This window comes from Lactuca sativa, chromosome 8, assembly GCF_002870075.4.
Source record: "Lactuca sativa cultivar Salinas chromosome 8, Lsat_Salinas_v11, whole genome shotgun sequence".
Classification (NCBI taxonomy): Eukaryota; Viridiplantae; Streptophyta; class Magnoliopsida; order Asterales; family Asteraceae; genus Lactuca; species Lactuca sativa.
In genome coordinates, this window is record NC_056630.2 from 144,033,797 (window position 1) to 144,048,558 (window position 14,762).

The following is a 14,762-nucleotide window of genomic DNA, read 5'->3' on the forward strand; positions in this document are numbered from 1 at the left end:
TCCCAACCAGGGGCTGCCGCCCCTTGGACCCCGCTCCCAGGGGCGCTGCCCCCGAACCCCCATTCGTTCAGGGGCTTCGCCCCTAAATGACAGTCTACTTTTAATCTTGAATAAACTTAAACAAGTGTGCACTCCACACCTTCCTTACTTGTTTAATATTTATCAAGATCACTTTTAGTCAACAAAAGTAATCCCATTACACTTAAATCACATTAGTGAAACAAATCACCAACAATATTTTCTCCATAATGCCAATACAAGCTCTAACTAAGGTGTTTAAGCACAATAAATCTTTTATGGTTGGATAAAGTTGGGACCTTTGGACTATATGGACCTCACAAGGTCCAGATCTGATGTCTCAATGCTTCGCAACCACAAGTCATACCAAATCTCAAGGAAATATGGAAAAAGCCTTAAAAGTTCCTCATTAACAAGATCTAAGCAACATGATGAGCAAGGTGTTGACTTTTACCTTCCAACAGAAGTTCCAAGTGAATGAATATTAGATCTCACAGCCTTTCCTCATTCCTTGCTTGAATCTCACTTCTTTTCTTCCAATGATTCACCAAAACACTAAAATATTAGCTCTATCACTCTCTCTTAGCTCAAATGACTGATTAGGATTTCACACAGGGAGTTGGGTAACTGGTGAGGCGGAAATGAGGACATAAGTTCCTATAAATAGGTCCCAACCCCGAAGATCTAGGGTTTCATCTCATAGCACCAACTCGGCGAGTCGGCTCTCTGACTCGTCGAGTCGGTCTTTAAACCCACGTGCTCGATCCCACTCTACTCGATGAGTCGGACACTCAACTCGTCGAGTCACTCATTAAATAAATAAATAAAGTACCTGGGATTCGAGATGTTACAAGAACAGGACATGTCCAAAAATCATCACTTTAGGACCAAAAATGACTTAAATGAGTAGAATGTCTAGATCTACAAGATGGAGTGGCAAAGTTGCAAGCTTTATACCTCATAGAGGTTTCAATCAAGGTAGAAATCTCATATCCAAAATGCCCTCAACTCTAAGATCTTCTCACCACCTTCTTCTTTCTTCAAAACCACTTCAAAACTCTATTAAAGACTCCAAAATTGCTCTCTTGCTCTTAAGGTTGCATGGGGGGTCGATGTCATAGAAGGAGGCTAGGTAAGAAGAAGATATGAGGCCTTAATGATGCTTATATATGACTCAAAACCCTAAAAATTAGGGTTGCATGATTTAAACGTATGCCCTGCGTACGAGGTGTGCGCCCAACGTACTAAGGCGCACCCTAGTACGCTTAGCGTACACACGTACACACAGCGTACTCCTCAAAGCCCCAATTTACAAAAATGCCACTATGGGCCTTTTTGCACTCTTTTTTAAACTTAAGGACCAAAATGCAATATAATTTAATTATAAGGTCACAATTAGAAGTACCTCATCATTGGGATATTACAATTTCTTTATAAAAACACCAAATTATATATATATATATATATATATATATATATATATATATATATATATACACACACACACATACACACACATTGAAAAAATTGAAAGGTTGTCATATAAGAATACTAATCAATTCTTGAAGATTAAACTAAAAACCAGGCATCATATCATACAAAAACCAAAATGCAATTTAGACTTAAACCATCTCTCATATTCATATTGGTTGACCTTTGGGGACAATTCGGTCCTTAAGCCACATATAAATGGGGAGCATGACATAGTAGCCACCAGCAATTGCACCCAAGATAAGGCGGGCAAGGAACACAAACATGTTCACCCGCTTCCTCACGTCCTCTACTTTGGGGCCGAGCTGCAACAAATAACGGAACTGAATGGTTAAATTCAGGAAATAATAAGACGTAACTAAAAGTGAAATGTTATTATTGGTTAGATATTTCAAAGTAAAGTGAACGGGTTCACCAGCATTGGCATTTTAGTTACCACTAGAATATTCTAAAATGGTTAAATATTTTATGCAACAATGTTTTATATTTTTACCAATTTATGCAACAATGTTTCATATCTTTACCAATTTATGCAGCAACCATTTATCTTTTTACCAATGTATCCAACAGTGTTACAATTTTTTGCCAATATATGCAAATGTGAATTATACAACCATGTTTCAACCGGTTTAACATGTTCCCAGTAAGTAGCATTTTTTGGTCCAAAAATGAAATGTTGTTTGCATATTTCAAATACAATCATAAATTTACATTTAAGAAAACACATCACCTGCAACGGTGAATCCCCTGATATGAGTTTGACCGCGGTAACAGAGCACCCCATGATAAGACCATGGCGACGGACCCCACGGTACCATTTTGGGCCAATCCTCGTGATCTTAACATCTTTGAATCCAGCCTTTTCAAACCACTCGATGTATTCTTCCTCCTTTGGAAACAGCATAAACATGTCTGCAAAGAAACGAGACAACCAATAGGTTGGATGTACAGGCCCGATTAAACATGCCTTTCCTCCCATCTTTAGAACCCTGTATGCTTCTTTGATGCCCCGTTGCGGTTCGGGCCAACACTCAATGCTGCAATCAAATAAGGTCAGTGTCATTTGGAACGAATGGAATTGGAAATATAAAGGAATTAGTATTCATCGTTTTTTTGTTGGCAAAAAATAGAATGAAATTGAATCTCATTTTTTGTTGTTGTAAATTTACGAAAGAGAATGGAATGTGAGTTATGTTAAAAGAAAATTTTTGTTTATATTTGATGGGTTTACGATGAAAATTTGGTCTTTTAATACAAATGTGTAAATTACATTTTTGGTCCTTGAATAGAGTTGAGTCTTGTCATTTTGGTCCTTAATTATAGTTGAGTTTTGCAATTTTGGTTATTAAAAGTTCTCTTTTGTAATTACGGTGATTATTTGAGGTGTGGTCTTTTCAAGTAAAATGACTATATTTTTGCAGCAAATTTTGCAAAATTGGCTTATAATGGGACCAATAATAGTCATTTTCCTTGGATCAGGAACCAACAACATTACAAGAATCTTAAATAAGGACCAAAATTGCAAAGAGTACTTTTGGAACCACAAACATCTATATGCATGGACTAAAATCGTAATTCACTCTAAAAAATGACAAATGGATATCAATTCTTACCATACACTTTTAGACCATCTCCAACCCATCTCCATTTTTTCCCATAAATTGAGTAAAAAATGGAATAAAATAGTGTTTCATCTCCAACCCTATTACATTTTTTACTCCCAAAAAATATATTTCTAGAATATTCTATTTTTATAACTTATATATATTATCACATACACCCCTCTACTAATTAAACTCTATATTTATGATTAATTAATACAAATTAGTATATAACATGATATTATAAATATTAAATATTGCATTTAAATTATAATTGGTAGATAAAATAAACTAGAAATATATAAAATAAAAATGAGAGGGACTAAAATTAGCAACCAAACTTCATCTTTATTTTTAGAGATAGGAATAGTATTCCCCCATATATGGGGGAATATATATATATATATATATATATATATATATATATATATATATATATATATATATATATATATATATATATATATATATATATATATATCATGAATTATGAGAAAAATATACCTTCCGGCTGATATATATCTATCTGCATAATCTGTTTGGAAAGGAAGATCCTCAGCATCTCCCTCAATGATCTTGCATTCCTTCAATGGCTCCTTTTCCTTTGCTTTAGCAAGCTGATGTGGCGATTGATCCAAAATAGTAATATTTTTAGCATCAACATGTTTCACAATACCCAAAGTTGAGAACCCGGTCCCACCACCAACATCCACTACTATCATATCACGGCTATTGAGATCAGCAGGTTCCAAGGCTTCGTCTCTCATGTCTTCAGTCCAATGACCCGGATTTATAACATGATCGTACACAATTGACATAAACCTGTAGAACCAAAATGCCTCTTTTTTGTGTTGCATGAACCTACGCTGTGAAGCTGGCCTTGGTACAGACATACTGCACTTAGGTACAAATAGGGTCTTACTTATACGTCTAAAATTCGAATTCTCAATGCCCAAATTCATTTTGAGGAAAGATTTTCCCCCATGCAAATCCGACCCGTTAAACCCTAACCCGTTTGGTGACACTCTTCCTCTTATAATTGCAAGATTCTCAACCCCATACAGCATTAAAGAAGCCATTATTGCTCAAGAAACAAAAAAACAGATACAGAAAACTTGTAATTTTAAAGCTCAAACTCACAAATTTCAAGACTACGCAAAAACTTGTAAATGAGAGTTCATATTCACAAATTTGACGAATTTCACAATAACCCAAGTGGAAAAACTATCAGGTGGGAAATTGATTAAAGTTTATAACCCTGATCTGATAAGGTTTCGATTCAAATCTGCTAGAAGCAGAATGGAGATATTAGTATTGGTGACAATTTGAAGAAATTCAAGAAATGGAACTTAATAGATGAGTTAAATCACGATTGTGGATTGATGATAATGATCGGAAATAATTGATACATGACAAAACAGAAAATCAGAAGTCGTGGCAAGGAGGGTGGTTAGTGGAAGTAGCAGGTGTTGGAGACGAACACGTGTACACAGCCGCAGAGCTGGTGATAGGCACATATCTATTAGCTAGATTACAGAAATGATGTGGGGGCGACTGAAATTCACTAGAAAAAAAAAATCGTATATAGATATAAATGTTTTCTTCGCTGTTTCTAAATAAATAAAACGATGTTATTCAGTCTGATTTAATCGACTTTTAACAATTTTAAATTAACCACAACCAAATTGAATAAGTTTGGGTTTAATTGGCTTTTGGTTATTTTATGTCAGATGTTTAATTCATTCACAAACTAGGAAGCCTAACAAACGACATGTCTTGAATCTTGAAGTTTAAACTGAAAACCAAAACCAGGCATGGAATTATATCATATCATAGCATACAAAACCAAAATGGGAAAATGCAACTCAACCTAAAACAAACCAAACCAAACCAAACCAAACCAAACCATCTCTGAGGACTCAAATTGGTTGACCTTTTGGGACAATTTGATCCTTGAGCCACATGTACACAGGGACCAGGACATAGTAGATTCCAGCCATCGCACCCACAAGAAACCGGGCTAGGAACACCAATGGGTTCACTGGCTCCCTCACGTCCTCCACTTTTGGACCCAACTGCCACATATAACCCAACAAAAAAGTTAAATTCAAGAAATACTAATGTACGTATGTTTGATTTGTTTATTATTATTTACATCATTCTACTTTCAATTCTTCTTATTACAACATTGTTCATTGAAATATCTACTTGATAATAGCATTTACCTGTAATGGTGAATCTCCTGATGCGGGTTTAACTCCGGTAACAGAGCAGCCCATGATAAGACCATGGCGGCGGACCCCACGGTACCACTTTGGGCCAATCCTCTTGATTTTAACATCTTTGAATCCAGCCTTTTCAAACCACTCAATGTACTCTTCCTCCTTTGGAAACAGCATCCACATGTCTGCAAAGAAACGCGACAACCAATAGGTTGGATACACAGGCCCAATTAAACATGCCTTTCCTCCTATCTTTAGAACCCTGTATGCTTCTTTGATGCCTCGTTGTGGGTCCGGCCAGTACTCAATGCTACAATCAAATAACAACACAGTCAATCGAATAGGAATTTGAAGGAATTGGAATGTGGTACGTGTTTAAATAATCTTTATACCTTCCAGCAGATATGTATCTATCAGCATAGTCTGTTTTGAAGGGAAGATCCTCGGCATCTCCCTCGATGATCTTGCATTCCTTCAATGGCTCCTTTTGTTTTGCTTTTGCAAGCTGATGTGGCGATTGATCCAAAATGGTAACATTCTTAGCATTAACATGTTTCACAATACCCAAAGTTGTGAACCCGGTCCCACCACCAACATCCACTACTATCATATCACGGCTATATAAATCAGCCGGTTCTAAAGCTTCATCTCTCATGTCTTCAGTCCAATGACCCGGGTTTATCACATGATCATACACGATTGACAGAAACCTATAAAACCAAAATGCCTCTTTTTTGTGTTGGATGAACCGAGGCTGTGAAGCTGGCCTTGGTACAGACACACTGCACTTGGGTACAATTAGCCTCTTACTTATACCTCTCAGATTCGAATTCCCACTGGCCAAATTAAGTTTGAGGAAAGACTTTTTCCCATGCAAATCTGACGCGTTGAACCCTAACCCGTTTGGGTATGCTCTTCCTCTTATAATTGCGAGATTCTCAGCTCCATACAGCATTGAAGAAGCCATTATTGCTCAATAGAAAAAAAAAAAAAAAAAAAAAAAAAAAAAAAAGGATACAGAAAACTTGTGATTTTAAATCTCAACCTCACCAATTTCAAGATTTCAACATAGCCCTAGATGCAAAAACTTGTAAATGTGAGTTCATATCAACAAATTTGACGAAATTAACAATAACCCATGTGGAAAAAGTACTGATTTCGAGTTTATAGTAACAAGACTCAAGATTTACACAATACCCAAGTGGGAAATTGACTAAAATCCTGATCTGGTAAGGGCTCAATTCAAATTTGTTACATGCAGAATGGGGATATTAGGGTTCGTGACAATTTGAAGAAGCTCAAGAAATGGGGCTTACCGGTTTAGTTAAATTGATAACGAATGATCGGAACCAGTTGAAGAATGACAAACAGAAAAAGCAAAACTTGTGGCAAGGAGAGTGAAGTTGTGGAGGAGTAAGTGTTGGAGAAGAACAAGAGTACACAGCCGCAGAAGTGTTGATAAGTAAATATTTTTAAAGCTAAGGCTGTTAGCTAGATTACATAAATCATGTGGTGATGAAATTTTCCCAAATCTCCCAAAAATCGTATATATATGTCATTCTTTTTTCTCTATTTAAAATAAGTTCTAGAGAAAATAATAAAAATAGCCATTTACACTAATTGCATTATAAAAATAGCCAAAAAAAATCAAAATTACAAAATTAGCCTACGATTTTGCAGATGGAGATGTCCCATCTGCGAAATGAGCATCTCATCTGCAAATCTACAAGCACCTAAAGCACAGCTGTGCTTTAGGTGCTTATACATTCGCAGGTGCTTTTATTTTTTTTTTTTTATTTTTTTTTCTGTATATATAGGGGTAATTTCGCAGATGGAATAGGTCCATCTGTGATTTACTCTCATTCTATCTGCGAAATTGTGGTTTTTTTTTTGTATTTTTTTTTAGTTTGACTATGAAATGAATTGGTTTGACTACGAAATCATGTTGTTATATAAAAAGTTTTGTAGAAAAATATCATTTTGGTTGTTATATAAATCAGGTTCCATTAACTTGCCATCTCTCACCGGTTACAAGACAAACCAAATATCCAATCATTGTTTGAGCAAATTGTAGAGAAAGTTCCTAAACAAATAACAACCAAAATGATATTTTTCTACAAAACTTTTTATATAGCAACATGATTTCGTAGTCAAACCAATTCATTTCATAGTCAAACTAAAAAAAATACAAAAGAAAACCACAATTTTGCAGATAGAATGAGAGTAAATCGCAGATGGACCTATTCCATCTGCGAAATTACCCCTATATATACAGAAAAAAAATTAAAAAAAAAAATTAAAAGCACCTGCGAATGTACAAGCACCTAAAGCACAGCTGTGCTTTAGGTGCTTGTACATTCGCAGATGAGATGCTGATTTCGCAGATGGGGCATCTCCATCTGCGAAATTGTGGGCTAATTTTATAATTTTGATTTTTTTTTGGCTATTTTTGTAATCTTATTAGTGTAAATGGTTATTTTTGTCATTTTCTCTATGTTCTATAGCCTATAGGGTGTTATGTGCTCGACTTATTTGGTTTTGGTCATTTGGTCTGATTTAATCAAAATTTTAAGTATTTTTAAATCAATCATAATAGGTTTGTTATTGATTTTGGGTTAGTCGACTTTGCGATACTTGGATAGGATTTACACGGTAAACCGAATAAAGTCTAATGTATCTTGGACTAAATGTTTTGCTTCACAAAGTCAGATGTATTTGGGTTAGTGACTTTGTGATGTATTTTGGGTTAGTGATTTTGTGATATTTGGATAAGGTGTTATTTGTTTTTTATTAAAAAAAACATTGTCATACCATTTTTGTTTATTATATGTGTATATATTACATATGCTAAACATTTTTATCAAAATTGTTTATCAAAATAAATATTGCACGTTTGTTATCATTATTGGCCTCAAAAATTCAAAATTTTGATAATTAAAAGAAATGTCAACAATATAATTGAAAATTTGATTATCACTATTTTTAAGAATTAACAATCATTATGGCAAGAAGACAAAAACATCATCAAAAAAGAATGAATTGACAAATATTATGGCAAGAAAACAAAACAAGAAGACAAAAACATTATAAAAAAAGAATGAATTGACAAATATTATAGCAAGAAGACAAAACAAGAAGACAAAAATATTATAAAAGAAGAATGAATTGACAAATATTATGGTAAGAAGACAAAAACATTATTAAAAGAAGAATGAATTGACATATTATGGCAAAAAGATAAGAACATTATCTAAAGAAGAAATTTTATTCCAATCACCCATGCACATAACAAAGAAAAACAATTCAAGAAAAGATTCAGAAAAAATTTCACTCTCTCAAATGTATAGTTTATGTCTACAAAAACTTATATTGTTTCTCTATCTACCTTTGGATGTTCAAAGTCTCTAGATTTCCAAATAATCATTTTCTCAAAATGTTTGTATTGATTGTATTTTAAGTCTAATCAAAGAAGATACTATTTAAAGAGTATTTTATTCTATTCTTGTTATTATACTTTTGAATTCATTTTTTCCTACAAATACTTTGGTTATTTACTATGATTATTTCATTTCTAGTTATTATAACAATTAATTCTACAAGATTTGAGATTTTTGTTAAAATACTTATAATTTTAAACAATCAAGCTTAATTAAAATTAAAACTCAATCAACATTTATATTTATGGTATCTGATCCAAAAAAGAAATTTTTGGGTGGTAATAGTTATGTGTGTAGAATTATTTCAAATTTGATTAATTTTGGTTTAAAATTCTCTAAGAAAATTTTGAGTTTTAATAAGTATGATTCAGAGTCAAGACCAATGATTGGTGGGATTAGCATAAGACGCGCATATAAGGACGTAAGTCGCGGTGGCGAACCACAATTATCGTCGGGATGACTCCCCTCTGTTCATCATTATTAAAACAAGTAAGCTTTCTTATAAAATCTTAAAACAAAATAAATCAAATATGAGTAGGCTTTCACGCATATTATCCAAACAATATATTCCTGGTAAAAGTAGTAATGAACAACCAGACTATGATAATAATCAAATAAATTCTATCGAATAAACAATTTGTAATGCTCTGTTTCGAATCGTTTCCTATTACGAGGTGGTGATCGAGGAGTGGGTATTAGCTGGCTTAGAACCCTTGAAGAATTAAGTTTGGGCTCATTTGGAGGTGGATGGTGTATTTTGGATGATGCGGGTGTTCGATAGTATTTTCGGAGAGGATCCAGCAAGTGTCAACACTCAGAGTCGGCAGAAAAGTTATGCCGACAATCGTCGTTCGAACCTGGAATTCCAGGTCGGGGATACGGTGCTCCTGAAAGTGTCTCCCTGGAAAGGCGTCATTCGGTTCAGGAAACGGGGTAAGTTGGGACCCAGGTACATTGGACCTTTCAGGGTTGTAGCCCGGGTGGCAAGGTGGCGTATAGGTTGGATATGCCAGCCGAACCCAGTCAGATTCACTATACTTTTCACGTCTCCCAGTTGCGGAAGTGCCTGGTGGACGACTCGGCAGTGGTGCATTTTGAGGATATTCAGGTGGATGACAGCCTGAACTACATTGAGCGGCCAGTAGCTATCCTCGACAAGAAGTTGATGGATCTGAGGAACAAGAGGGTGGAGCTGGTGAAGGTGCAATGGCAGCACCGCAAGGGCTCGGAGTAGACCTGGGAGCCGGAGGACGATATGAGGGAGCACTACCCCGAGCTTTTCCTGGATTCAGCAGCAGACTTCGAGGACGAAGTCTAAAATAAGTGGGGGAGATTTGTAACACCCGGTTCCTAGTACGTATTTTAATTAAAGTAAACTCATGTTTTGCTCTGGGACTCGGCGAGTTGGAGGCCCAAATCGTCGAGTAGACTCGACTTTGGATCGGCATGATAAGTGACCTGCTCGACGAGCCGGGAAACCGACTCGACAAGTAGGACTGTCTGGATGAAACCCTAATATTTAGTGTTTGCACCCTATTTAAACAACTTATAACACCCCAACACAACCTCACTCATTCCTCCCAACCCAGAGAAAGCCTTAACTCGAACCCTATGCTTCTTTTAGGTGTTCTTAAGCTTTTTGGTGCTTTTGTGTGCATTTGAAGTTGGAAGAGAAGCAGGAAGCTTGGGAGCTCAAGTGGAAGCTAGTAGATCCAGAGGTTTTGCTTCATTCTTAGTTTATTCAAGGTAAAAAGCTTGAACCTTGGCCATCTATCTCTTAGATCTTGTTTTGGGGCTATTTTCCTACCCTTTTTATGAGTTTTGAAGTTATAATCAGATTTTGTGAGTATGTTTGCAGTTACACTTCAGATCTGGAACCATTGAGGGTTCCCGTGGCAAAAAGGTGCCAACTTTATGGCCATGGGAGACCCATGCTTCTTATATACCTATTTTTATGTCTTTTGAGCCAAAAACCCCCATGCATGGACGTCAAAATTGGAACTTTACGTATAAAATGGACCCTATGAGCTCAGATCTATGGTTTTTATGCATTAAGACCCATTATAATCGAATGGATAGTTTTGGACAAAGAGGGACTCGGCGAGTCGCTTGGGTGACTCGGCGAGTCGGGTCGCATTCTCCCCCAAATGTCTTATGGAAATGGTCTTTGGTTGAGTAGAAGGAACACTCATCTTGTTAGGGGTTTGTTATGGACTTTAAGATCAAAGGACTCGATGAGTTCAAGAAGAAACTCGACGAGTTCAAGAAGAAACTCGACGAGTTCAAGGCAATGTCCCAACCACATAAAGACGGACTCGATGAGTTCAAGGATGAACTCGGAGAGTCATAGACTGAACACCTTCATATGGATGAAGAGGAACTCGACGAGTTCAAGGACGAACTCGGCGAGTTGGTTGAAGACGGTCCGATGTGTTGTTGAAGGGACGGGATGGTAGCATTTTGTGGACATGGGGACTCGGCGAGTCGAGTCAACCAGATGTTGAGTTTGACCAAGGTTTTGACCTTGACTTTGACTTGGACTTTAGTGACCCTTGTAAGGGTTATGAGTATTAATTGATAACTTAGAAAAGTTGTCGTTTAGGGATTGAGGTGTCGAGGAGAGTCGATTTTCACACCGCGAACAGTGTAGGCACTACACGACATTGAGATGAGTAGTCTTCTAGTAGAAGTGGGTCTAAGGCACCAATGTCGACCCACTAGTAGTTGATTACAGTTGATATGATTGTCTTTGTGATAATTGTCTGGTTTACTATTACTTGATGTGTTATATGTGCTAGTATGATATGTTCTACGTGATAATGGTAGTAGGAGGGGAATAGTCCCCCAATTCAGTCGTTAGGACCGAAGGGTAGGTTAGACACCCCAGATCTATCTGACAGCATGATTATGATATGTTACACCCCAGAATGGCCTGACATGGGTAGGTCAGCACCCCAGAATGGCTTGACATGGGTAGGTCAGCACCCCATAATGGCTTGACATAGGTAGGTCGGGCACCCCAGAATTGCCCGACAGTATGTATGATGAATGGTATGTGGTATGATGAGGGAACTCACTAAGCTTCGTGCTTAGTTTTTAGTTTTGGTTTCAGGTACCTCTTTAGCTAAGGGGAAGGAGTCGGCAGTGTAGCACCTGGTTTTCCGGTATGTGAATTTTATTTGAGCATTGCCCTAATTTAGCCTTAGACTCGGCGAGTCATAGGGTCCGACTCGCCGAGTAGGGACGGGACTCAGGACGCGTTTTAAGTAGGCGACTCGACGAGTCCATATCCTGGACTCGGCGAGTCACCGCTGCGGGATGAAACCCTAAGTTTCAAGGGTTTGCACCCTATTTAAACCCTCATTCCGCCCCAACTCGTCCCCATTCACCCCAGAACTCCCCCTACATCGTTTTCCCCTTGTTTTCTTGAGAGTTTGAGGTGCTCTTGGTGTATTCTTGAAGGTTTTGAAGTGTAAGAGGTGTAGATCAAGAAGAGGAGAAGGAGATCAGCCATCCTTGTGTCATTCCAACATTTCCTTTGAGGTATAACCCGTTTTCCCCTTGATTCTATGCTTAAAACTTCATTTGGGTCCTTCTTGGTCATTTTCCCAAGGTTGCATGTTCATTATATGTTGTAATGAGGCGTTTGGCCTTTGGATCTATGTAAGATTGAGCTCCAGGAGCTCAATTCTGTTAGCTTTTTGGCCCCATAAGACTTGTTAGCCCTAGATCTACCATTTTGGGACATTTTGAGCCTTATAATCCTTATTGGTGGATATCCACACGTAAAGTTGGAAACTTTACGTGTGATTCGTGTCCTAGAAGCCCAGATCTATGAATGGCATGGTCTGGAACCGAGCAAATCGGTATATTTAAGGAGTGCATGGCGACGACTCGGCGAGTCGCATAGGTGACTCGGCGAGTCTGGTCGCGAGTCATAGAATTGGTCCCTTCTTCATGTGTCGAGTTGAGCCTTGAGTCACAGGGGGTGACTCGGTGAGTTGGGAGCTGAACTCACCCATGTTAGGACTCGGCGAGTCAATGCCCTGACTCGGCGAGTCCAAGGCAATCTTCATAGCTCAAGAACAGACTCGACGAGTTGTTCATACAACTCGGCGAGTCTTAGCATAAAGTGTTCATCGGATGAAGATGAACTCGACGAGTTGTTCATACAACTCGGCGAGTAGGATGAAGGACTTGAATATGGTTAAGAAGGTGAACCCGTCGAGTCGTCGCCTAACTCGACGGGTAGGATCGGGATTCAGGGCAGTCGTTTGGGCAGGGACTCGGCGAGTTGGAAAGCCAACTCGGCGAGTCGGGTCAACTGAAAGTTGACTCTGACTTTGACTTAGGGCATGGTCATGGGTAAAATGGTCATTTTACCTAAAGGACAATTAGCAGTGTTTGATTGAGTATGTCGTGGAAATTGCAGCCGGAGGACTCCCGGAGCAGCAGCAGTCAGTTAGTTCCCGATCAGTTCAGCAGCTACTTCGAGGTGAGTTACCTTCCAGTAGCGGTGGGTCTAAGGCCACAATGCCGACCCACCAGTAGGAGATGTATGGTAGATGATTGTCTTTGTGATATCATCTAAGTTTGCTATTACCTGATATGTTATATACTAGCATGATATGTTGTCTGTGATAGTAGTAAAGTTCGGTCGTTAGGACCGAAGGGTAGTCAGACACCCCAGATACGTCTGACAGTATGTGATGATATGTTTGCATGCTGGCTTGTTATGTTATATGTGATCATAGTAGTAGGGGTGAAATAGTCCCCGAGGATCGGTTGTCAGGACCGATGGGTAGTCAGCACCCCAGAATGGCTTGACACGGGTAAGACGGCACCCCAGAATGGCCGTGTGGGTAGGTCAGCACCCCAGAATGGCTTGACACGGGTAGGTCGGCACCCCAGAATGGCCGTACCGGGTAGTCAGGCACCCCAGAATAGCCTGGCAGTATATATGTTATGTGTTCGTATGGTATGCGGTACGTTGGGGGAACTCACTAAGCTTTGTGCTTACGTTTACAGTTTTGTTTTCAGGTACCTCTGCATCGAAGGGGAAGGAGCCGGCGCGGTAGCGGCACGTCATATACACACTCTTCGGTTTCCGCATTTATGAGATTTACTGGGATTGTACTCTGATATTTGATGGGATGTACGGTTTGGCTTTTGAGAACATGGTTGCTATGTGTTATGGTGTGAACAAACAATGTTTCTTTCATTTAGACAATGTTTTATTTATTAATATTTTCTAAAGTAATATTTTAAAAATGAAATTTTCGGACGTAAAATTTGGGTCGTTACAAGTTGGTATCAGAGACCGTGGCGGACGACAGAGACCGTGGCGGAGATCACCGCCAAGTTTCGGGAGAGGGCTTTATTGGTGCCCCAGTATGCAGGTGACGAGGATATGAGGAGGACTCGTTACCACGATATGCTACGAGCTGACATTCGGGAGCATGTTAGCTTTTCGGCTTGCCCTACCCTGGACTCCATGATTGCCAGGGCTAGGGAGAGAGAGATAGATTTAGAGCACATCCGGAAACGGAAACTTGAGGATGGTCAGGCATCAGGGGCTTCGGGGAAGAAGCCCAAGGGATCAGATGGGAGGCCGAAAGGCCAGTCGGGACCGAGCCGCTGCAGGAAGTGCGGCAGGCCGCACGAGGGGGCGTGCAGGATGGGATCGTCAGGCTGCTACAAGTGCGGCAAGTTTGGGCATATCAGCAGGGATTGCACTGCTCCTGCGACCGTTATTCAGACATCGGAGATGCTGTGTTTCCACTGCAACCAGAGGGGCCACAAGAAGGCCAATTGCCCCATGTTGACAGCTTCAGCGCCGGTGAAGGCGCCAGCTCCAGCGACCCTGCGGATCACGGATGGCCGTCAGGGCAAGGCAGAGGCTCCAGTGGTGAGGAGTCGGGCATTTCAGTTGACTGCCGAGGAGGCACGCGCCGCGCCCGATGTGGTGACGGGTATGATTTCTTCCTTCTATC

General features: G+C 39.0%; 2 protein-coding genes across 3 annotated transcripts; both read right to left on the bottom strand.

The window, feature by feature from the left end:
- Positions 1-1,536: 1,536 nt before the first annotated feature.
- On the bottom strand, positions 1,537-4,757 carry LOC111882799 (2-methyl-6-phytyl-1,4-hydroquinone methyltransferase, chloroplastic). The gene is made up of 3 exons (XM_023879173.3): positions 3,615-4,757; positions 2,240-2,546; positions 1,537-1,814 (listed from the first exon to the last, which is right to left on the bottom strand). The coding sequence occupies exons 1-3, from the start codon at positions 4,187-4,189 to the stop codon at positions 1,659-1,661; spliced, it is 1,038 nt and encodes a 345-aa protein (XP_023734941.1). The 5' UTR covers positions 4,190-4,757; the 3' UTR covers positions 1,537-1,658.
- Positions 4,758-4,906: 149 nt separating this feature from the next.
- LOC111882798 (2-methyl-6-phytyl-1,4-hydroquinone methyltransferase, chloroplastic) lies at positions 4,907-6,803 on the bottom strand. 2 transcript variants are annotated; one of them, XM_023879172.3, is made up of 4 exons: positions 6,649-6,803; positions 5,725-6,406; positions 5,336-5,642; positions 4,907-5,185 (listed from the first exon to the last, which is right to left on the bottom strand). In XM_023879172.3, exons 2-4 carry the CDS (start codon positions 6,297-6,299, stop codon positions 5,030-5,032), a joined length of 1,038 nt encoding a protein of 345 aa, XP_023734940.1. In that variant the 5' UTR covers positions 6,300-6,406; positions 6,649-6,803; the 3' UTR covers positions 4,907-5,029. The 2 variants fall into 2 exon arrangements, with proteins under 2 accessions (XP_023734940.1, XP_052623080.1); XM_052767120.1 differs by having other exon boundaries at positions 5,725-6,792.
- Between the last annotated feature and the right edge of the window lie 7,959 nt (positions 6,804-14,762).

Bases quoted from the DNA above. Each gene is read 5' to 3' on its own strand.
- LOC111882799 (XM_023879173.3), bottom strand. From the start codon at position 4,189: ATGGCTTCTTTAATGCTGTATGGGGTTGAGAATCTTGCAATTATAAGA. The intron at 2,547-3,614 runs GTATATTTTTCT...ATTTGATTGCAG, and splicing joins AGATATATATCAGCCGGAAG to CATTGAGTGTTGGCCCGAAC. The intron at 1,815-2,239 runs GTGATGTGTTTT...TATTTGTTGCAG, and splicing joins CAGGGGATTCACCGTTGCAG to CTCGGCCCCAAAGTAGAGGA.
- LOC111882798 (XM_023879172.3), bottom strand. From the start codon at position 6,299: ATGGCTTCTTCAATGCTGTATGGAGCTGAGAATCTCGCAATTATAAGA. The intron at 5,643-5,724 runs GTATAAAGATTA...ATTTGATTGTAG, and splicing joins AGATACATATCTGCTGGAAG to CATTGAGTACTGGCCGGACC. The intron at 5,186-5,335 runs GTAAATGCTATT...TATATGTGGCAG, and splicing joins CAGGAGATTCACCATTACAG to TTGGGTCCAAAAGTGGAGGA.